Below are 23,513 nucleotides of genomic sequence, written 5' to 3'. Positions count from 1 at the left end.
GGGGGGGGGGGTGACGTGATACACGCTTCACGGCGCAAGGGAGTCTGCACGAGCATATTATGGAAATGGCCGCGCGGGATGTGGAGCATTTTGTAACTTGTACATACCAACTTACAGTAGACAACAGGCATCTTTTCGGGAGAAAAGAAAAGGAACGCCATAATACATTCAACCACACAGGCATTAATTATTACCTGCCAGCCTTGATTTCTCTTTTCGTTTGGAATCTGTGCTGGGTATTATAAGCGTTACTTACAACAGGGACGAAGCCCCCTAACTGACTAAATAGTTGTTCATCGCCATCGCTTCTTTTCCTCCTTTTAGTTTTGTCTTGTCCTTGCTTGCTTGCTTGTTTGTCTACTGCTTGCTCGCTCGCCTGACGCATATAGTCATGCTGGTGGTCATAATGGTGGTAACAGTGACAGCTCACAGCTCACCGTACAAGTCGAAAGGAATGCTGCTCAACCAGGACATGTCGCCGCTGAGGAGATCGAGATCGAGATCGAGGTTGTCGAGGCTAAGATTGAGGGAGAGATTGGGATTGGGATCGGGATCGAAGGACGACAATGCCGAGGAGGGGAATATCCCGCCGGTGCTGCTGCTGCTGCTCAGCATGAACGCTTGAGACGGCGCGGATGCTTTCGTGTCGTCTGTGGTGGTGTCGGTACTTGGTATGGTTTGGGCTGTGGCGTCGGTAGGTCCAGAAGGAGGAGCAGGAGGAAAAGTACTCGCACCAGTCCTGTGGTGGTTGATAGCCGTCCAGTTCTGGACACTGTCGTTGACGCTACTGCCGCTGCTGAAGCGTGGGTCAATATCGGCACCGTTCACGTGCGGCAGGAGATTTCCCCGTCGCGCAGTCTCATCACTGTTGTTTCTGTTGCTGCGATGTGTCTGCATCACCGCCTGCGTCCCGGTCCGCCCCTGGGTTTCGGCCTGGGTTGGGACTTGGGCCTGGCAATGACGAGGCGGAATCTGATCGAACAGAAACCCCACGGCCGCGGCGCACCGTTTAGCATGTTTGCCGAAGCTACCGTACCTATGCAGTGCCGTGGTCGCGGTGCGAGCGGCGCTCATGATGACCTCCTCGCCGCCCACCTCGGCTTCGATGGTCGAGTTGAGCCGTGCGGCAACAAGGACCGTTGCCGCCGTGTACAGGTAGAAGATACTGTACCACCACGCGGGCAGGAGATCGTCAAGCAGCTCCAGCCGGCATTCCGAGTGCACCTTGCCGAACAGGGCGACGGTATTCAGTGCGCTTTGCACACACATGACCGAGCACTGCAGCGCGAGCTTGCGGGCGAGGGTGTCTTCTTCTTCGACGACGGTGGTGAGGTCTTCGTCAATCTGGCTGGTTGTGCAGAAGCGAGATAGGACCGGTCGGAAGAGGAGTGTCCGAATGTGGCAGTATCGAAGGTAGAGGACCTTGGCCTGTCGGGCGTGGATCATGTTCGTGTTGTTGTCCTCGTGAGAGTACCGGAGATGGCAGGGCAGCCGCCGTTGCCAGATCCAGTATTTGCTGTCCATTTCCAGCACGGTCCCGGCGGCGTTTGCGCCCAGGGCGCCGCCGCCAAAGTATCGGGTATAGCTGTCCTCTTCTGAGTCAGACGCCTCTGCCGATGTGGGGCTGTAGAGCGCGACGAGTGTCTCGCTCATAGTTTCGTACAGCTTGAGAGATTCGATAAAAAAATGGAGATCAGGAGACGACGGCTGCAACACGTAAAGTTCTCTGTGGCAGGAGCAGCTCTCGCTTGGCTCCGGGTGAGGATGTGGCCTAGGCACCGAAGCCGCAGCTTGGGGAGTGATGATAGCGGGACGTCCGAAAGTCATAGACAGTGTCCGGTCCATGAGGACGCAGCCGTGCCAGACCTTGCGGAGGAAGTCATTCAGCTTGCCATTGGATGTCCGGCTGCTAGTGGAGGGTAAATCGAGACCGAGGCTCTGAGCGATCCGGATGGCCAAACCCGCGAAAAGCCAGCACTGCTGCGGCTCGCTGGTGCTCTGGAGGTACTGTGCGAGGAGAAGGAGGCACTGGACGGTGTGCACCGAGCGGTGTTGCAGGAACTCAAGGTCGAGATATACAAGAGCGCGTTTGTGGAAGACTTCGCCGGAGCTGACGCGATCCGAAGGGCGAATGGACGAGTCCAAAATGCAGGATATGGCGAAGATGGCGTTGAGAAGACATATGAAGCAGACCTCGTCGTCCATTGTGGGATTACCAGTCCAGAGACTCTGGTACTTGCCCATGAAATCGTCCTTGTCGACGAAAGGATACAGCGGATCCACGATCCTCCAGTAGACCTCCAGGAGACGGTCTGCCTGTTGTCTGGAAGGGAGGACGTAGTCAGGGTTCTTGAATCGTCGTTGTCGCTGTGAACCAGCCGCTGCCGGTGATGCCGTCGAGTTTGATTGTTGGGCGGGGTCTGGAGTCAGCTGCTGGTCCAGAGCGGACTTGATGCGGTTCATGAAACTCGCAGCGCTGGAGTCGCCCACAATGCCCGCTTCACCGGGTTCGCCTTCCTCCATCAATCCCATCATTGCATTTGCGCCACTGTCATGATTTCGATCAGATGTCGACTGAGGCGTAGACGGCCGATCAACGCTCTCTGGCCGCTTCGATCGCCGACCAGCTCTTTCCAACTCGTCGATGCGAGACTGTAGGCGTATAATCTCCAATTTGGAAGCTCCGATGCTGCGTGTCTTCCTCAAGCCCCATTCGCAATGGGCCGTGGTGCCATCTCTTCGCTCGCAGGGCCGGCATAGCGGTTTCCGTCCATCGCACTTGATCTTTTTGTCCCTACATTGGTCGCACGCTGCAGCAACTTTCTGTCTCTTTGCAGGTCTAACGCTGCCGTCAATGGTCTCTGATTCATATTCCTGGAACGGTGAAGCTGACAAAAGTCCTGAGCCTCCCGCAGACATGATTGCTTTCCTCGTCTTTCTCCCCCAGCCTTACCATATCAAGAAGGGACCAATCATTCATCCGGCGTTTCTTTACTCTAAGTTGGTGAGAGGTTGCTGGTCAGGGTTAAGTTGAGGCATACGAGAGGCGGGGCTGCAATGCCGACAACTGCGGTTCCATCGGAATCGGAGCCAGAGATTATCCGAGGCCGACGCACGAGGCTGCAAGGCTACGCTCAAAGGGGTCACTGCCCTCCTTTTGCAGTTGAAGGGGCATCACATTATGCCTAGAAGACGGTGGTGAATGGTGAACAAAGGCATTGGATCATAAATTGTCATCTCAAATGTGGCTGAGCTTGAGACCAAGATTCGTGAATGTCGCCCGCTGGCAACATTTACTGCACCAGTCAGGGGGGATAGGGGGGCCGAGCTCATATTCTGCAAGTCTGGACTTCGGCTATTCCGAATCTGCCCTGCCTAGTCGTTCTCTTGACGCCAGCCTCATTGCTGTGGCCACCTTCGCTGAGATCATGACAATCATGTCGATACCTCTTACAGTATCGAGAACAACGTCTGCTCTCGCTCGAACAGTCTGCCACCAGTGTTGGTTGAAGCACTTCGATCAAACATGCCGGTTGAACCGCTATCCATCGCCGTCGCCTGTACCAGCCTGATCTCGAATGTTGGTAAAACCTCGCTGGACATCTACTCGTTCGTATCGAAAGTGCGAGATGCCCATCGCGACTTGGACGCTGTATTGAAGGAATTGTCTTCTCTGGGACTCTGTTTGGAAACACTCCGGAATGATGCCATGGTCACCTCCAAGCGCGTACCTCAACCACTTGAGCACAGGGTCCTGCTCATTCTAGTCCACACGGCCGAGATTGTTAAAGAGATACAAGAAATGCTGGCCAAATTATCCTCGGACAGATTTGGCAATCACATGAAATGGGCCATGTACGGGCAAAACGACATGAACAAGCTTAGAAACCGGTTGGAGTCTCACAAAGCTTCACTGGAAATCGCCCTTGCACTGTTGACTCTGTGAGTGGCTCGCTTTCGCATTCCGTATCCGATCCGCTGACGGACGCCAGATCTCTCACCACCGCCATCAAGGACGATACAAGCAGCATCCGCCGGAACGTCAAGGAAACCGCTTTTGGTCTGGACCAGATTGCCCAAGTTCTAGTGGCGTTGCCAGAACGTGTTGCCGCCCAGCTCCAAGGGAGCGCATTGAACGAAACAACCATTGTCGACACTATTAGACCAGCTCTGCAACTGCCAGCACCACCAGAACCACCAGTGGCGAATTCTGCTCGAAAGCTCGAAGGCCTCTTTCCACCCATGACTTCGAAGGATCAGACACTGAGTAACTGGGATGCAGCGGCCATACAGCCAAGCCGTGAGGTGGCTGTTACAGCTGCTGAGTCTACTCCGGGCCAGCCAACCAACACTGCCCAGGACCAGGCATCCCGTTCTCGAAGGTGGAGGGGTCCTCACATCAAGATTCAGCTGCCGCAGGCTACCAAGGTAGCCGATGATAGGAAGGCCGCTGTACCAATAATCACACGGGAATATCTACCGGAAAGATGGAATCGCATAGCGGCGGAACTCGGGCGGCAGGGAGCAGATCGTGCGATGGAAGATGCAAGGCGACGGATTCTACGTCGATTAAAAGAGACGGAAGACGAAAAGTCGGCCCGGCGACAGCCTGAATACAAGCTCAAACCCCAGTTCGAGTCACTTGGCCGGAACGAAAGTCTAGAATGGGACGGCCTTCGACGACGCGAGACGATAATAGACGCACCTAGCGTTCCTGTCCCACAGACTATTCACCCACCTCTGGGTATGTCTCATTTTCCGGACGTGGACAACGATGACGGCTGGCAAGCATATTACACACCTGGCATCTTCAAATCTATCCGGTGCAAGGCTGAGAGTGGGCCCAGTCAGGGAGAGCGGCATGAGGAAGACCGACCACGACTTTGGGACGATGAGAACAAGCAACAACGTCAATTTTCCTTCACAAACATGTTCAAGCCTAAGGAGGAAACCAGTCAGGTAGAGCGTGGTGAGGAAGAACGAGGACAGCTCGAAGAAGCCGGAGTTAAAGAGGGTCAAGGCGAGTTGTCCCCAAAGCTGTTACAATGTTGCTCAGATATCGGGCAATTTGGACACCCTTGCAGAGTCGTTGGATGCTAACATCAGCGGAATAGGGAATATGGGGATGGAGAGTGTAAAATTCCTACGAAGAGAAAACGAGCGACTCAGAGACATCGAATATGAGCCCGTTGCCTTAGAGCCTGAACATGCAAAGTTCCAGGACTTATTCTCACGGTCAGGACGCTAATGAGTTCGGAATAGAGAAGCTGCAAAAAAGGCTGAACGAGAACACAAGGAGACAGCAGGGGGAGGGGGACGCGAGAGACGGGATGATTGCAGCGACGAGCTTTAGTTCGCCTATTAGATGGGACAAGGTGATGCCGGAAGTACCTAGGTATGTATCTTGGTACGTAGTACGGAGAATGTACCAAGTACTCGGTAGACGAGGCTGCGTTAAAAGCGGCGAGGCTGCACCGCCCAGGACTGTCCAAGACTGTCCAAGGCGGGTTACACGTGAGCAGCACGTGAGTTCGCGATACTCAATGATGGATGGCGACTAAGACGAATTCGTTGCCGCAACCACAAGCTTCGTCCGTCTCCATTTTGGCTCCAGCATGAAGTCTCTGGACAACTCGACGCCCATTCGACAGAGATTCAAGAAAGACGATAATGATCGTAATGAGAGCAAGGACCCTGACCAGAATGGAAAAGCCACTTCTCCCTCCCTGAAACCCTCCTCTTCACCATCGACCACCTCATCAACAACAACAACATCCACAAGCACGCTCCCGTCCATCCTCCAAATCTGGGCTCCGACCCTCCTGCTCATATTTGGCGGCTGCTGCTCCAATGTCTACACCCTCGAATCCATCATCCATGCCTCTCCCTCATCGGGATCTCTCATAACAGCTTTTCAATTCCTCCTCGTATCCCTGTTCACATTACCACGGCATTTCTCCCCTCGTCGCGGTCTGCGAAACCTCTACCTCAGAGAACGGAACATCCCAATCCAAAAATGGGTGGTCTACACCGCTTACTTCCTGAGCATCAACATTCTGAATAACATGGCGTTCAAGTACCGCATCGGTATTCCCTTGCATATAATACTCAGGAGTGCCGGCCCTGTCACTACGATGCTCGCGGGCATAGTTTGGAAGGGTCGACGATATCCCACGCAGAAGATTGTGGCTGTGTTGTTTCTTTTCGGTGGGGTGGTGTTGGCGGCTTTTGCCGATACGTGGTCCAAGCAGGTTGATATTGGGGCAGCTGTCGAAGAGTTGGACGATTACCGCTCGGCAGCGACAGAGCACTTTGAACCCGCTTCCACCACGTCGGGAGTTGCGGCATTCTCGTCTCAAGCTCCCGGTTTCGCGCTTCTCGCATCCGCACTCGTTCTCTCGGCATGTATGGGTCTGTATGCCGACGACATGTACGCCACTCACGGCCGGTCAGCGGAGATCACAGCGGAGACGCTCTTCTACAGCCACACTATGTCGCTGCCTTACTTTATCACTCAATCCCGACCACTCTTTTTTGATTTTTTGAGTCTACTGGCTGTTCCAGGCCACGATATCAATCACCTGTCAAAAACGGATGCACCTATATCTTCCACCTCCTGGCTAGTTGCACCGTCCTCCATCCTTCCCCGCCCGCTCGTCTTACTCTTGCTCAACGCTGCGACACAGCTCCTATGTATCATAGGCGTGAACCGGCTCTCGGCACAGTCGTCCTCTCTGACCGTCTCCATCGTCCTCAACGTCAGGAAACTCCTCAGTCTGGTCTTGAGCATCTGGCTGTTCGGGAACCGACTGCCCACGGGCGTGGTGATGGGGGCAGTGATAGTGTTTGTGGGCGGAGGACTGTACGCTCTGCCTGGGCCGAAGGGAGAAAAGAAGGGAGGGGAGATGCCAAGGCAGAAGGAGAAGACGCGGTGATTGCTGCGCAATAAAAGCCGCGAGACAAAGCGACGACGAGAAGATGTGAAGAACATGTACGATATGACCGAGAATTGGGATGGGATAGATGGCGTCCCCAGAGAAAGCAAATGATAGACCAACCAACCCGATAGAAATAGAATCCAAGGGTCAACACGGTAAGGCCTCCCTAGAACTATGAAGGGACCCCAGACGGCACCGGTTTATAACAATTAGGCGTTTGTAGGCAAGTTTGGCTGGCTGCTGTTTGGCGCCGATTATACTTTTCTGCCCGTTTGTATTTTCCATATGATATGATTCACATTTTGATTCAAGCGAGCCGTCCAATATTGCCCCGGAACAAGGAAGGGAGCCCTTTTCTTTTTTTTTCCCCTTCCCCATCCTCCTACCTTGGCCCCATGTTTCCAGTGTATACCCCTGCCTGCCTGGCTGGTCATCCTTTCCTTAGATCCTCAAAGGGCGTCGTCTGTCATACCTGCGCCTTGCGGCCCCAGCTCAGATCCCCAAACAGCTGTCCGACACCAGCCATGTCCTCCATAACCTCGTTGAAAGCCTCCGCCACATTTCCCTTCACTTGGTTTCTATCCCATTCACTCCTCGTCCTCCAGATCGTATCCATCAATACGCTGTTGACTTGTTCAAGTTGCTCCACGGACAAACCGCTAGTTTGATCCGTGATCTCGGTGTGCAGGTTTTCAAGCGCAAGTTCCTCGACTTGGATCAAGTTGGGCCGAGAAGGCTGCAGTGCTGGTGTTGGATGTTGTGATGAAACGGAAGGGTTGAGGAGGTCGTCAATGCGGCTTGCGTTAGAATGCCGGTGAGGCTTGGCCTCAATGGGTGGAGGCATGGATATGGAATGCTGTGAGCTGTAGTCTTGGTTCGCCTCTTGCGACGAAGACGGACGACTCCCTCTGGCCGTATGTTGAGATTGCGAATTTTGCCCTGTCAAGACATTCAGCATCGGGTTTTGGAGATCTTTGGGGGATGGAGATGATATATGGGTGACGAGACAGCCAAAGTCTAACGCGGGGATGCACGTACCTTGAGTAGATGGGATCTGACTACCCCCAACAGACCGCCTCTCTTCAAACGGATATAGATCAGGGCCTGAGTCGTGTTGAGTCTCCTGCTGTGTGTCATTGGAGGATGTCCTCTTTTCGTTGGGAGATTGAGTTGTGCTAGCGTCGTTCTGGAATTCCCCTGGATGGCTGCCGTGAGGCATCGGGGTGAAAGCTCCAGTTTGAGAAGGGGGTGCTGACAATCCCGATTCCTTCATGAGCCGTTGCGATGGCGCTGTATATGCATGCCACGGTCTTGTCTGGGCAGAGGCCCGCGCACCAAAGGAGCTGGTCGTGTGCGTCTGCTGCGTCTCGTTGCTCTTATTGTTCGAAGACGGATGCGAGTCTGTACCTTCCATGGGTGTGTCACCTTCCACATCTGCTTCGTGGCCATTTGTGTGGGATCCATTTGTCAACAGTTGTGAATTGTTGTGACTCGGGTGGATGCCGTTCGTAACAATCGAGTCCGTTGACTTGGGTTGGGCGGATGCTGGAGCAAGCCGCTGAGCAAAGTCGTTGCGGCGATGCATAGGCTCGCCTAGTAGTATCGGACCTGTGTCATTTGTGGTCGTTGTTCCCGATGCCTCGGCAACGTTTGTCACATTAGGAGGCGGAGGCATTTTGTTTTGTTCGGCTTTCTCCAGAGACCCTCTTTCCCGTTCCAGTTCTCGTTGGTAAACACGTTCGCACTCCGCAGTCAAGGCAGGTTCATTGACTTCCAGAGATCCGATATCGACCTCGACGTTGGCCAAGAGCTCATTCGCCTTTAGTAGTCGGTCTTCATCACCAATTGCTTTCGCATCTTTGGCCAAGCGCTTGATATCTGCCAGAAAGTCTTTCGGTCGCTTGTAATATCCATTACTCAAACGCTTCTCGATGGTTACACTGTCCAAATTGTAATAGAAGTTTCCGTTGGCTTGATCTACTAGACCAGGCACGCCATGGGCATCCTTTCCAATCTCGAAGGGTCTGTAGGAAGCTCTGGCCAAGATTTCAGTATGCAAATCAGATGTCACCGTACCTGGATCAGCTTCGTCGTAGAGGTAGCGAATGTGGCTCTCATCAATGACACCAGTTCGGAACTTTTTATATTTTGTCCTGATCTGATCCATGATGGGCTGTAATCGAATCTTGAGCATGTTGAGAGTTTGCCGATCACGCTTCTTTTGTGCCTTTAGCTCCTCCTTGGTCAATGTAGTCTTCGGCTTCTCTGGTTCAGGAGGCGCCACAGCAAGCTTCTCTAACTCACGTTTCTTTCGATGCTTCGGATCCGGGAATTCATCTGGTGCCATGCTAATATAGTCTTTGATGCTGCGGAAGAATTCAGACCGTTCTGCATGATTAGGTTCCCTCAACGCGAATTGGTTCTTCTTCGAGTATCCGAAGAATTCACGTCGCATGTTATCCTCCGTTTCATCATAGTCGCCCTCTGCAAATCCAAGTAACAAAACAGGGTCGGTGGGTTTGATGGATCTCAAAAGGCCCACGAAAGTGGAAATTACAGTCTGACCAACTGTGTTGTACCATTCCTGCACATTCGGTAAGTAGATGACGCTCGGTTTGTGCATTTTGACTTCAGAAAACAGTCTGATGACCGTGGCTTCGGGTGAACTCGCACTGTCACTAAACAATGTTGGGACATCAAATGCTTGGACATGGAGACCTTCGAAGTGATTGAGGAGAGCAGAAGCGACGTATTGTTGACCCATTCCCATCTTGCCATGTATCAGCAGTCTAGGACGGAAGACTCTGGTCGTTTCGAATGTCTGTTGCATTTTTTCCCGACCAAAATTGTGACCATGAGCAGTGTCCTCGTATTGGGCCTCCTCCAGAGCGGTGAGTCTCTTCCTTTGCGGGAGCACCTCTGCTAGCAGCTCCTTGATCTGTTCGAGCTGATTCCATAGCAGAGGCGCCACACTTGGTGGTAGCGGAGCAGCGCCGGACGACGCAGACCGCTCCGAAGAAGGCGTCATCTTTTTGAGAGAAATCATGAAGTCCTTGGGTGTGACCTCTATCTTCTTTGGATCAATGGCGAGCTTTTCGTTGGAGTTGTAAATCTGAGGGTAGTGGCGCTGCACCGCATTGAGCGCAGCTTCTGTGCAAAGAGCACGCAGGTCCGCGCCACCATAACCCTTGGTCAACTCAGCCAACTCATCCTTGGTATCCTTGGGCAAAGGGGGATCCCAGCCTTTGGTGTGAATGTCGATGATGGCCTTCCTGGCTTCAGTACCCGGCAGGGGGAAGTAGAACTCTCGATCAAATCTGCCAGGCCTTCGTAATGCCGGATCGATGGAATCAGGCCGGTTGGTGGCCCCGATGACAATAACCTGGCCTCGCCCGTCCATTCCATCCATCAACGCCAGCAGCGTTGAAACAATGGAGGCATGAATCTGCTCCTGTTTGCTTGACCGTACAGGAGCAAGGCCGTCGATTTCATCAAAGAAGATGATACTGGGTTGGTTCCTCCTCGCTTCTTCGAAAAGGAGCCGTAGTTGTCTTTCAGCTTCACCAACCCATTTGCTTAAGGCATCAGCACCCTTGCGCATATAGAAGGTGACTTTCTTGCCTTGCGAGCTGACACTCGTAGCCAATGCTCGCGCGAGAAGAGTCTTGCCAGTGCCGGGAGGACCGTGGAACAAGACTCCACGGGGAGGGGTTATCTTGAATCGCATAAAGATCTCTGGATAAAGCAATGGCAAAGCCACCATCTCCTTCAACTGGTCGATATGCCCTTGGAGACCACCTACGTTGTCAAAAGTCACGTTTTGGTCTACTCCAAGAGGGTCAGCATCTGCTAGGGCCTGCTTGTCCTTGATCTTGCCGAGATTGGCTGGGGTGCCAGCTGTATTTTGGGCCGCATCCGCGTTGAGTGTTTGCGGAAAGAGGTTGAAGCCACCAGCAGTCGTCGGAGTCATCCCAACTGTACCGCCCAGATGCTTGGGTTGTTTCATTGTCTCATCGTCGCTGCTGTCGGAATCAACACCGCCCTGAGCCCTTTGATGGCCCCCTCCCAGCACAGGTGGCAGACCGCCGCCACCACCAAATGGGCCATAAGTGTTAAAAAGACTCCGGTTCCAACCGGCGCCGCCGGTCTTTCGGGCTCGTGCAGAAGGGGATGGAGCAGCTTCTTCCTCTTCATCAAGCGGAGCAAGACTTCTGAGGAGGTCGTAGTTTGGTTTTTTACCGCCTCGCCGCCCGCGAGGCTCATAGATGATTTCTTCTTCTTCTTCTTCTTCTCTCGAGCGCCTTGTCTTCCTGCCATCCCGCTTCAACTCTGCGACTTCTGCAGCTAGATCTTCGTCGCTTGCTTCGGACCGTTGGCGAGATGCTGCTTGGCTGCGCAGGCGTCTAGATCTTCGACCTTGGTTTTCGCTTTCAAAATCATCATCGTCGCCATTCTTCTTGCGAGGTGATGCATTGGACTCACTTGAGCTCGACATGTCGTCTTGATTGGCGGCCTCATCTTCAGGATGGAAGTCACTGCTCTCATCTGGAGCTCTTCGTCGACGACTGCCCGAGGTCCCAGATTTGGCTCCACCTCCAAGGGTCCGTCCACGCAGTCGCTTGGGCGAGTTCTGTGGCTTAAATTCAGGCGATTCCACTTTTCTCTTCGAAGAACCACGGGTTAACCTGCCTCGTGCCGGTCTCACCTCATCTTCATCTTCATCTTCATCATCATCTTCTTCTTCTCTGTTCGCTTTCTCGGCTTCGGCTGGCGCCTCTTCCTGCGTAGCAGCAGGCTCCGGATTGAAGTCGGCGTCACTCTCCACACCTTCAGCTTCAACAACTGCCATGATATCCGAGATAATTTGTGGCAACGGTTCCTCCGCGTGTTCTTCCCTTGTTTGAGGATCGCTTTGCAGAAGTTCATGTTGTGATGCCTGTATTTCAAGCTCCTCTTCGACTTCCTCTTCGACTTCCTCTTCGACTTCCTCTCTAACTTCCTTTTCGACTTCCGTTTCTTTGGGCTGAGGTTGTGACTCTTCGTCGATAGTACTCTTCGACGGGTATTTAAGACCTTTCCCGCCCTTCATTGCTCTTGGAGGAATGCCTTCTGGATCTCGGGAGCCTTCGCGGACAATCTCAACGTGATTTCCTGAATCGGTCAATTTGATCAAAGGTTCCTCAGGGTCGTGTGAGAGGCGACTACTTCTTCGCGTAGGAGCAGGATGGGGCGCAGACGAGGTGGTGGGTGGGTTGACGGCGTAACTTCCACTCCTGTTCCGCAAACTCCTAGTTGGGCGGGCCGGAGTGGTCTTGAGGGTGATGATCAGCTTTTTCCGGGGAGTTCCCCTGGCTTGGCGACGTGAGCGCTCGTCTCCTGAGGAGATCGCAAGTTCGTCTTCATCGTCTTCGGAGCTTTCTTCGTACTTGTGTTGAGCTTGTTTCGCGGCCCTTCGAACAGGTCTGCCTATCGCATTTGTCTCAATTTGTTCTTCTTCGTCATCAGAAAAAGAATCTTCGTCATCCGACACGATCTCGTCCGAGTCACTGTCGACATCGGAGCCCCGATACCCTCTTCTTTGCTTCTTACGGACGGGAGCACCTCGCCTCCGAGACTTAGCAGACCGAGACTTAGAGGCTCCGGCGGCTCGGTCATCATAGTCTTCATCATCCGAATCTTCATAGTTGACGGCTTCTTCGATAGTCCTCTTGCTGCCTCGCATTGTAGGCGTGGTGGCGATTCACTTTGCGGAGGCACTCGACGGGGCTTCAAGGTGTGCGGCGGATTACTTCAGGAGTGGTTACTCGGCGATGGCTGCAGCCCAAACTCATCCCCCGGATTGACTTCGATAAGTGCGGCTTTGGAAGAATAGCGCCAGTAAGGATCGAGGGCGTCTGAATTATGGATGGTGAATAACTCTGCAATGAGGGATCGCAGCGCGTCTGTCAGCAAGCGGGTGGTTGTCGCGACCCAGTGGAAAAGTCGACTGGTAGACAGACCAGAGGCTGTCACAACAACTCCACTGTCACGACTGCGATGGCGACAGATGCATAATAGTCTGCAGGGACCGTGAGCGATGATGTTTTGATGGATGACGAGAGTCCAACCCTTTGACATCCAAGTTTGGGGGGGGGGTTCGCAGTTCGAGAGGCGCAGGCGTGTTTGGTGCAGTTTGGTGCTGCAGGCAACTAGAGAGGCTAGCGCAGGCAAAACTGCGAGCCACTGAGGGCGCTCACGGCGCCAAGACCCGCCAATTCCCCCACTTTCTACATTGCAGCCAATCACAGTCGCCCTTGCAGCAAACACCAACACCCAGGAGATCTCGTTCCAAGCAGCACTTTTAAAGCATTAAATATCAACATGTCTCAACCGCCTACCCTGCGTGCCGGAGGAGCCTCAAACATGTGCGGAGCTGGTACCGGAGGGCTATGCGACACTGCCCATGGGTTTTTTCCGAGCTCCCGAGACCGCGGCGGGCCGTATCACGCCTGGGAGAAATTGTAGGAACATTGGATTAACACCAAGCAGCGGCTGCAAAGATCGACGTCAGATCTCGGTTGTGCCTCGCCAGAAGCTCCCTGCCGGTTGCATTGGCGCCCGCTCAAGGGCAACGTACTTTTGTGTGTCACGTGATGCACACCAACTTCGTTCATTTTTATCGATAGCAGTACATAATACTCGCTCACGCTTGCTGATCCTGGTTCATTCTAATGATATACATTGGCCTCCATTCATCATGTCATTTCCACCGGAGCCTGCACCACACCATCCTCGCCCTCGGCCTCATCAGTCGTCACGGCATCATCCTCTCCTTCAGTGACCGTGTCGTCATGCCACAGCACGGATGCCTGTCGCGTAAGTTCCTCAAGTATACTGCTCTGCCTCCGCCCTGGTGAAGGGGTTGGTTTGAGATGTTTCTCTTCCGTGGACGAGGTATTGTCATCCGTGCCAGGTCGCCTCCTGGCCCGGAGGAGCGCCTCCTGCGCCTGTTGTTCGAGAACAGGGTCAGGAACACGCGCGCCGTCGTCAATCGGGCCTCCCTTTCGCAGGCCCTCCAAGATGACTCTTTCGATCTTCAGGCGATTGGAGATAAAACGGATCTTCGGCCAGCAGCTGCGCTGACCGACCATGAGCATTCGATCCAGCCGTTGCGGGCTGGGGTCACTGAGGATGTGCCAGTAGTCGCTGGCGATGGTCTTGGGCCAGATGGTCACTGTACCGTCGAATCGCTGCAGCCAAATCTCACTCCAATCCTGGCCCATTGGTCGAGGTAGCAGTTCTAGGTGACGCAGAATCTTGAGATACTTTTGTAGATCGAGCTTGACCGAGGTCTCAATAGTGGATCCGAGAAATCCTCCGCGCCAGCCTCGGCCTTTGCGGTGTGTCACTGGCCGACCTGGCGAGCCCCGCGGTGAAAAGAAGAACAGATTGATGTGCGGGTTGACTTGTGAAACAATGGAGAAGTTGACGTTGAAGTGGATGTTGAGCGCTTTCAACGGAATATCGGTTCGCAAGCTTCCGTCTTTCCACTTGTTGCCAAATGAGTAAGGCACTAGTGTCCCGTCCTTCGTCTTCCGCATTAGGACGATGGGGTTGAGGATCCCAGGGACAGCCGCAGACGCAAGGACCGCCGACCATATGACGCAGTCAGGGCTCGTGATGTGGTTGTTCAAGATTGTCGGGGAATGAGGGTCGGAGGGCACGCATGAGACATTGAGGATGCGGCCAGTTCTCTGGTATGCTTCTCGAAAGGTCAATGAGCCACGGCAAAACCAGCTGCATTGCAGTGCCCAATCGAGAGAGTCAAATCTCGCACCAGTACGCCACCACCTGCGAATCCACGTCGTGAACCCTTCGTGACAGGCTCTGATCCGATACGCCAATGCCGGCACTAGCAGTTTCTTCAATTCCTCGTCTGTTCTGGTGGCCACCAATGCCGCGACCAGAGCGCCGCCAGACGTACCGGTGATGATCTCCGGAAGCTGACCGGTATCAAGTAGGGCTTTGACGACACCGAAATGGTAATAAGCAAACGTCGCCCCCCCAGAAAGGCAAAGCGCAGTCCGTCCATAGTTCAACTCCAGATGTCTGAAGAAAGATACCTTTTCCCTATCGGTCATGCTTTTAGTGCCAAGAACGAATCGAAGGCTCAGCTCAACTTGATCGACGAAGGTCTGAATCAAATCCTTTGTGCCGATGTACGTCTCACTGTACAGATGGGGATTCTCCACGCCGACGAAATTGTTCTTGAGACAACTCTCGAGCAATGCTTTTAGTTCATCCAGAGCCACGAGGCCACCATTTCCGCCGCGACCTCTTTCGGACTCGGCTACGGCCTTTTGATGGAGCTCAGCCAGTTGGGCGGTGACCTTTCTCACCGTTTGATGGTCATAATACGAGTAGGATTCGGAGCGCTTCCACTCTTCATTCCCAAGATATTGGTCCAAGCGATGGGCGGCCTCCTGCCATTCGTTGTAATTGGTCGCTCGGTGAAGTTGCCTGCGCAGTCTCTCGCGTTCCCCTGTCCACGAAAACACATGCTCGTATACGTAAATGTAGAGACGGGTTAGATTGTAAATGATGAAGAGAAAAACTATCCAGCCAGAGACGATGAGCAGCAATGGATAGTACAGGATTGTGTAAACGACGCCTTCCCGAGTTTCATCCTTGGATCGCCGCGTAGCTTTCCGGCGGACTCGGTTTCTTTTCACACGCTGATGAACCGGGCCCCAATCATTCAGAGCTGTTACGGGCTCGGTGCTGGGAGCGATCAGGGCTTCAGCAAAACTTTCCAGATCTCCGTGTCGAACAAATTCGGTCTCGTAATCCGGTAATTCGTGGGGATCATAAGTGCCAGTCGAGGGTGGCGTCGATGCGTCCGCATCGGTCTTTCTTGGGTTGGAGACCATGATTCTGACATTGTCAGTGCGACGATCCTAGTGCGAGCTCATTGCGATATCAGGGAGGACTCGACAACCCCAAGTGAAAAGGAAGATGAGGGTAGAGCAAGGGAGGCGAAATAGTGGAGAGATGTTAAAGTGGTTGTGGTGGTAAGGTGGTCCTTGGGTGGTCCCATTACAGTGTGACGATGATGTCGTCTTTGTTGGGGTCACCAGTTGTCAGTTGAAGGAAGGGTCGAGGGCTCGCATATGTCTTGGCATAGCGCCACATATGCCAAGATAGCGCCACACATCCACAAGCCACAATATATCACGCACACAACCCTCTTTCATCCATACAAGTACCCAGTGCAAGTACAACCCGTTTGCTCTGGTGATCAATCATGCTCATTACGAGTACGGCTGGTCCGAAGCCGGCGCCAACGGCGTATGCCCGCACCACGAAGGTCTGGCTCACTTATCCAAATTCCGCCCCACGCGTTCATTGGGACACACCGCTTCCTTCCTCCCATATGTCCCCAAAAACCTGTGTCTAAGCTCGACCTCGGGGTCAAGAATAAGATAATGCTTGGGAAAGGGATTGGGGGCCTCGATCGACGGATTTTTGGTCAGATGATGAGCAACCAGTAACCCAATTCCAGTGCGAACTGTGGCTAAAAAGCTCGCTAGGTAATGCATTTACCTCTCGCGAAATGCCAGTGGGTAATTGTCGGGGCTTGACATCATCCTGCTGCCCCTCCATCTGGAGAGATTGGATGAAGGGAGCTGGCGGGTCAGGACTCGAATGCTTCAAGCAATCCTGCCTGGCGGTGGCCAAGCAGCTCACCTCCCACGCCTATCGCTGCATATTTTCCAGAATGGTGATGGACATCTCCGTTTGGCCTGACATCTCACGGCCTAGGTATGGAGGCCCATTACGTGCCGAGCAAAACCAAAACTGGCAGCTCCCTCAGAGATCGTCGAGCATCGTCGAGAGCACTGCGATGATTTGTGAAAAGAAAAAACATTTGGGGTCGACCTCTCTGATGCTGTGGGGGTTAGTACCGACTCGGGGGCACTTGGAGCCTTGACGAGCTTTGGAAGTGATGCAAGATGTCGTAGGCATGCAACCTGAATCCACCAGAGCTCTGCCGCTAACATAGCACGAATGCATCTAATGCTCTTTGCCTAGGCGACGTCGGTGTGCTTTTGCACTGGCCGATATCCTTAGCTTACGACTACCGGCATATTGCACTCGGGATCAGAGACGAAGATTCCTCACTGTATCGCTCTCAGCAGGAATTTTGCTCATGATCCTTGCGAATTCCTACCCCGCCAGTCCGCACTGTTATTACCGCCAGCTAATTCCTCACGGTTTTCGAGCCGTTTTGCTTGTTTTGCTTGTTTTGCTTGTTTTGCTTGTTTTGCTTGTTTTGCTTGTTCTGCAAAAATGGCGGTAAAGTTTCGAGTGAGCGAGAGAACCTTCTTCATTTCCTTTTTCTTTCCTTCTCTCTTTCTGTTTCTGCCGTTGATACTACAGCTGGTCCAGGAAGTCAAGCATGTGAAAATCCTTGCTGACCTTTTCCCTTTCCGGCCCAGCCCAAGTTTGGGACCAAAGGGCCCATTGGCTGCTCGCTTCAGATCACTCACAGACTGTCTTGCTTAGCAGGAAATAATAGCGAACTAATAGGCACTCAGGAGCTTCACCTTGGCGTAGCCTGGCGGGCTAGCTAGTAAAAGACTGATAGCCAGCGGCCAAGCTAAGAATGGCGTCGATTTCGGTATTGAGGGAGGCGAGAGATTCTGGGGAGTTTTGCCTTCGATGCCAGAAGCCAGACCTCATGTTTGGCTAGTTGGGGCTCTCGGCAGCCGGTCTCCGACCTTTGGAAGTGATATACAAGTAGGATGGAATATTGTGTCTTGGGGGCATCCTTTCGTGGACCAATGGTGCATCAACTCCAATGTTTGCGATCTTCCTGTGACACAGCATAATCGGTTTGACGCCGTATGCTTTTCGGTAGAGTGCACTACATCCCACACTTGGCCTCCCAAGCGGCGGGAGGACAACACGTACCATCACAGCCAGAACACAGCATTTATTTGCCTCAAGTTTGTTAGGGCGCCCCCTCCCCCCCCGGAATTAACTGGCAGGAGCCGAGTTTTTCTCTCCAGGCGACAAGCTCCCGGGGTCTCTGCATCCAAAAAAAAAAAAAGCTGAACTGCGCTTCGTTTGCTGAGCCGGCACAGGCACAGATCAAGCAGGCTGGTGTGTTGGGAACATGGTTGTTGCCATCGAGGCCACCACTCTGCAGCATCGGTCATGAGGTCCTCCGAAGCTGCAGCTGATTTACACGCTAGAAATGTGACCACGGACCAATACGCCTTAGGATTGCAGTGTAAAGGGAGCATTTTTGCCTAGCGGGCCTCTTACACCCTCCGATCATGTCAATGGCGAACTTGTGGTGAGTGAAATATATTCCGGTCGAGCTCGTGCAGCATTCTGTGTCACACGGCCCATGCATCAGCATTGGTTGATCGGTCGAGATCGCGACAAGCTACAGCCTGGAGTTGTGACTGTAGAGTAGCGGTCAAAAGCCTGGCCTGTCGTCGACTGCGCACAGACGCAGAAGGACTGGTCATGCAGGCGGGCGTCCGTGATATGTGAATGCCGAAGCCGACGAGATGAGCATCCGTGAATGCAGGTGGTAGCCATCGGATTTTGAAGCCAGACTCGCCACACACACTCCTTTTGGTTGGCGTTATCATCCTCAGCTGGCAATGTGCCACCTGCAAAGCCTGATCAGGCTACACTTTGGGTGTTTCGAACCATCAGGCCAGTCAAACAGAGGGAAGCCTTTCCCAGTGCGCTTTGGACCTCCGAGGTGCATCGAAGGGCCTAATGGTAGTCTGTATGCGAGATGACCACAGCGACCACTAATTGGGCGTGGCCTTCGTAAATGGCGTGGAATTGCCCTAGAGGTTCAGGGAAAAGTCGAGTCGATTTGACTGCATAACTTGCGAAGTCTCAGCGCGACAATCAATAAAGTTTAGCCTCGACGATTTGACAGAACCTTTCAGCACTGTTTTCTGTTCGCCTGTCGAGTGGCATGAGGGGCGCCGTGAGCGGTTGTGTGATTGTGTTCCTCCTCCAGCCTATGATTAGATGCGCTCTCCGGATGCTGCTACTTGTTACATATGGGAAGCAAGCGAGGGCCGAGCCTGTCCGGCCGGCCATCGACGGATCTCATTGCGACATTCAAGTGCTGCTCTGGTGGCTGGAAGCTGAGAGTTAATTTTATGGATTACGAGGTCAATCACGCGAAAACTACGGGTGGATGGTGTGAAGCTTCGGATTGCGGGCGGGCCAAGGTGAGAACAAAGAGGATATCATCGCCGCTCTCGTGATACGGACGCTGTCAGGGGGTCCAGAAGGAGTAGAATTGTGGGTGGGATACGTTGTCGATATACCCGTCGTGGAAATCGGATAGAGGCGCCGCAGGGAGATCAACGTCGATCCTGTTGCCTCAATGGCGGTAATTAGTTGACTGTCCCAAGCATGAGGATACCTTACCTCTAGATGCCAACCACAGGTGCCACTATGCGCATCCTGAAGACGTAGTTAGCACTCAGTCATTTGTCGCGTCGTCTTTAGCTTGGTATGCACCGACAATCGAGGGAACCAGTCAGTTGAGCAAGTGGGCTACCGTGGGGACGTCTGGAGGGAGGGTTTGGAGGGGGTGTTTCGTCCGAAGAAGAGTGGCGGAATCCTCGACCTCCTTGGTAGTTGCGAGTTACCGCCCACCTGCGCCCACCTGCGCCCACCAAGACGCTGGATGATATGCATCTGATCCCGCTCCCTCTAAGGCTCTAACTGACCCTAGGCCTTATAGTTAGCTCTTGCCCCCCCTTCCCTGGACTCCAGTCACCCACCCAGACCCAGGTCCCTGCATCTGATCGGTTCTAGTTAAAAGGTGCCCATGGAAAGCAGCCCACCTGTCCGCCGGTCCCCCTCCACCCTAGACCAAGGCCAATCTAACTCTGTTGTTACCTTTTGATAGCAAAACTCTGCACGCTCCATCTCTTCCATTTCCATCCTACATCCCACTCCCGCCATCCTGCGCTTCTTACCTACACACACACACACAACTCAAGACGTTGATACCCAGCTTCTCACCACCGTTGTTCAAGACCCTGGACCCGTCCACCCCCAGACTGGACCGTGGTTGTTTGCTGATTTCGACTTTCTCGTCCGTGGTAGTATTCATCATTTGCACATACACACCCTCATATTCCCCTCAGCCTCATACATCCCACGGCTCACCTCACTGCTGACCCGTCGAGGCCGTCACTTGCCCGCCTGCGACTGTCACGCAACCATCTGTGCTTACACAGCAGTTGGTTGAACGTCCCAATTCGCCTTCATATACACGGCGTTCTGTCCCAATCTCCCTCGTGTGAATCAGAGTCTTGTCTCACGGGTGAATCACGCGTGAAGAGAGGCACAGGCACATCTGCAATCTTCCTCACCGGCTCCGGACAGTGTTTTCACGTTGGCAGGCATTGCAACCGGGACCTTTTACACGCCACATGCCACCATGATTTTCTCGCAGAATCCTCGTACGTTCTCATCCTTGGAAAATTCAGCCCATCAATGAGCCGGCTGTTGACTTGGCGAGCAGCTCCCGGGTCGCACATTTTGATCCTCCACGCTCCTTTACCTTAAGAATTTGCTCAGATTGAACCTTCCCCACTAGCCCGTCTCGAACCTTCGAGTTCGACAAAGCAGGAGATGGACCGCCTGCAAACAGAGGATGGGCATCATTTCATCCGAGTGAGTGCTCTTTTTACCATAATTTCCACAATTATGCGCACACGCGCAGGCATCACGCAGATCGCAGAACCGTCTTTTCCCTTTCCTTTCAAACACATTGACTGATGCAACGCGGCTCTTTTATAGTCTCTGGCGCAGTTTATCCGCCAACATGAGAAGGCTCTCGCAAATAGTCTGCAGATGTCTGTCCACAGGCGACAGGCCTCCCTCAATAACAACACGACAAAAAGCTCTGCCCCGACCTCAGGTACCTCTTCCTCGAGTACAAATACCTCGGCCGGCGCTCTAGCCGCAGCGTTTTCGTTTGCCGGCCTCTACTTTCGGTCGCATGCTGCCAAAGCGGCCCTCTTGACGCTGACACCCCATCATCTCTTTTACCTCCTGTCTCGCATGGAAGAGCTGGATATAGCCATTGGGCCGATGAACATTCGCCTGGAGAGCCTCACCAACGAGCCTACACCCTCCAATTATGTCTCCTTCCTGCAAACCCATAAACCAGCCAAAGGCCGCAGCGATAAAGATTCCATACACTCTGTGTCCAGCATGCGAAGTGTCATGTCGGGAATGAGCTCTTTCTGGTCGTCCATTGGTCTTGGAGGGAGCGCATCTAAAAGCGAGAAGGCCAAAGCCCTCACACAGGCAGATCTCACCTACCTCTATTCTGCCTTTACCAAGCTTCCTTCTCTGCGCCTCACCACTGATCACCGCGCCAGGCTAATCAAGGGTTACGAGGAATTCCCGTTCGACACTGCTGTTCCATTATTTGCTTTCAAAAACCTTCAACAGCTGGATATAGTAGATCTCGATTTTCGTCAGTTCTTTGGATGGGATCGAATGTCCGAGCAGCTGACGCTACTCACCGTGAAGCGTGCCAATGTCACTGATCCGACCGAGTTGCTCACAAATATAGTTTTGGATGACGCTGAAAAGCGTCGAAGGCGGTCGACCAAGGGTGGCCGCGGATCTCCCACTATGTCTGCCTCTTGGACGGTGCCATCAACGCCACGAGCTGAATATGCACAGTCACATTCCGATCCAGGCTCCCCTGCACATGGAAGTTTGGATAATGAAGACTCGATGGACCCAGGGCCCAAAGCGAAGCCACTCTCGGGAAGCGTGTCTCCAAAACGGCCCGGCGCCTCTCGGCCTGCCAGCTCCTATAGGCATATTCGGACTTACTCGTCGACGGTGAGAAGGACGGGGTCTGGCAGTTCCTACTCGAGCGAATACTCGATTCAGCCACATCGTAGCGAGAGCAGCACCAACATGTTGAGCTTAAATATTCTACCTCCCTCGAAATGGCAGAGGCTGAAGTATCTGTCCCTGGCAGACAACTCCATGACCACCATCTCAGCACAGAGTCTGGCCCCTGTAGCCAGCACTCTTCGATCTCTCAATCTCTCCTCTAACCTCTTCAACGAAATTCCGGATAGCTTGGCGTCTTTGACGAGGCTCGTTTCTCTTGATCTGTCAAATTGCATGATTGGTTCTCTCCAGTCGCTGTCAAGATCGCCTCTGCCCGCGGTTCTCACAATTAACCTCAAAGGCAACCGCTTGCGGTCCTTGGCTGGTGTTGAAAAGTTGTTGTCTTTGGAACAATTGAACGTCCAGGATAATCAACTCTCAGACCCGATGGAAATGGCGCGGCTCACGGGTATACCGAATTTAAAACGGATATGGGTCAAGCGAAACCCTTTTACGAAGACCCACTCTGAGTATCGGGTAACGACATTCAATCTGTTCCGAAAGACACCTGGTTATGTTGATGACATTATCATTGATGAATCAGGACCAGGTTATTCGGAGCGCAAGCAGTTGGTGGATCGAGTCCCCGAGGTTGAAAGAGAGCTTTCGCAACCATCCATCAGAATCGCTGAGCACCCAGTCATTGTTCAACAGTCCGATCCGGCTCAGCCCGGCTCCACCGAGCTAGCGGAAATGGTCATGAACACGACTCGTCGGAAAAAGGCTCCTCGGAGACGGATAGTCGATTTGGCACATGATGAAACATTTGCCCGGATTCCTGATGAGGATCTATCGGCGACCATCACGCCGAGTGCTCGGATTGCAAACCGCGAGAATGTGCCTACGCTCAACGACCCGGTCGTACCAAAATCGGCATCGGCAGAAGCCGTGGTGGACGATGTTTTCGACGGTTCGACGGAGGCACCGTCTGTTGGCTCGAGCGAGCCGGCTCAGCAACATGACGACTACCGAGCGAAAGTGGAGGCACTCCGACAAGAATTTGGTAGCAATTGGCTGAGTGCCCTGGGTGACAAAAATTGGCACAACAACCATCATTTTGAAGTGTTGCAGGGGCAAAGCCTGGGCCATGATGCATTGCACCGGTCAGGACACCAGGTCATTGTCAGTGGCGGCGGGCGGACGCTGGGATGAGTCCGTCCTCCAGGCATGTGGGATATCGCTGCGTATTTGCGGCCATTCTTGCTTTGACATTCTTACTAGAGGCCATTCGTGTCTCAGCCACGAGGCTGTGGGTTTTGTGTGTTTGGACTGCATTGATATACCCATTCGTTGTGATTTTGGCCGAAAGAATTGGTGCTATGTATAGCGGGATGGGGGAAAACCATTCATCGCTTTCCTGTTTTATTGCGCGGGCTGCTTGTGGCATTCTATTTGATTGTGTCCTTTGAAGCATAGCGACGGTGTCTTTTATTTTGATGGGACGGGCATTTGTTACAGAGTGCTTTTATCATGATTGCATGAAAGCATGAGACCACGGAACCGGGTTGGACGTTTAGTCATTGTTTGCAATTGTTACATGTTTGCGATCTGCCAAAAGCACCCAGTCCATCCATCTCTTGTTGCCTCGATAAACACTGAGGCTGTCTATGCATCGCACGA

General features: G+C 53.2%; 6 protein-coding genes across 6 annotated transcripts; 3 read left to right on the top strand and 3 right to left on the bottom strand.

Annotated features, from left to right (window-relative positions):
- Positions 1-426: 426 nt before the first annotated feature.
- A1O5_02573 (uncharacterized protein) lies at positions 427-2,919 on the bottom strand (the record flags this gene model as incomplete). The annotated part of the gene is made up of 1 exon (XM_007743187.1): positions 427-2,919. One exon carries the CDS (start codon positions 2,917-2,919, stop codon positions 427-429), a length of 2,493 nt encoding a protein of 830 aa, XP_007741377.1.
- Positions 2,920-3,526: 607 nt separating this feature from the next.
- Positions 3,527-5,100, top strand: A1O5_02572 (uncharacterized protein; the record flags this gene model as incomplete). The annotated part of the gene is made up of 2 exons (XM_007743186.1): positions 3,527-3,942; positions 3,993-5,100. The coding sequence occupies 2 exons, from the start codon at positions 3,527-3,529 to the stop codon at positions 5,098-5,100; spliced, it is 1,524 nt and encodes a 507-aa protein (XP_007741376.1).
- A 515-nt stretch (positions 5,101-5,615) lies between these two features.
- A1O5_02571 (uncharacterized protein) lies at positions 5,616-6,935 on the top strand (the record flags this gene model as incomplete). The annotated part of the gene is made up of 1 exon (XM_007743185.1): positions 5,616-6,935. The coding sequence occupies one exon, from the start codon at positions 5,616-5,618 to the stop codon at positions 6,933-6,935; it is 1,320 nt and encodes a 439-aa protein (XP_007741375.1).
- Positions 6,936-7,404: 469 nt separating this feature from the next.
- Positions 7,405-12,660, bottom strand: A1O5_02570 (uncharacterized protein; the record flags this gene model as incomplete). The annotated part of the gene is made up of 1 exon (XM_007743184.1): positions 7,405-12,660. The coding sequence occupies one exon, from the start codon at positions 12,658-12,660 to the stop codon at positions 7,405-7,407; it is 5,256 nt and encodes a 1,751-aa protein (XP_007741374.1).
- A 1,012-nt stretch (positions 12,661-13,672) lies between these two features.
- A1O5_02569 (patatin-like phospholipase domain-containing protein) lies at positions 13,673-15,847 on the bottom strand (the record flags this gene model as incomplete). Its single annotated transcript, XM_007743183.1, has 1 exon — positions 13,673-15,847. The coding sequence occupies one exon, from the start codon at positions 15,845-15,847 to the stop codon at positions 13,673-13,675; it is 2,175 nt and encodes a 724-aa protein (XP_007741373.1).
- Positions 15,848-20,828: 4,981 nt separating this feature from the next.
- On the top strand, positions 20,829-23,045 carry A1O5_02568 (uncharacterized protein; the record flags this gene model as incomplete). Its single annotated transcript, XM_007743182.1, has 1 exon — positions 20,829-23,045. The coding sequence occupies one exon, from the start codon at positions 20,829-20,831 to the stop codon at positions 23,043-23,045; it is 2,217 nt and encodes a 738-aa protein (XP_007741372.1).
- Positions 23,046-23,513: the final 468 nt, after the last annotated feature.

The sequence above is a fragment of the Cladophialophora psammophila genome (assembly GCF_000585535.1).
Source record: "Cladophialophora psammophila CBS 110553 chromosome Unknown aczJe-supercont1.3, whole genome shotgun sequence".
In the NCBI taxonomy this organism is placed as follows: domain Eukaryota; kingdom Fungi; phylum Ascomycota; class Eurotiomycetes; order Chaetothyriales; family Herpotrichiellaceae; genus Cladophialophora; species Cladophialophora psammophila.
This window is presented reverse-complemented; position numbering and strand designations above follow the sequence as displayed.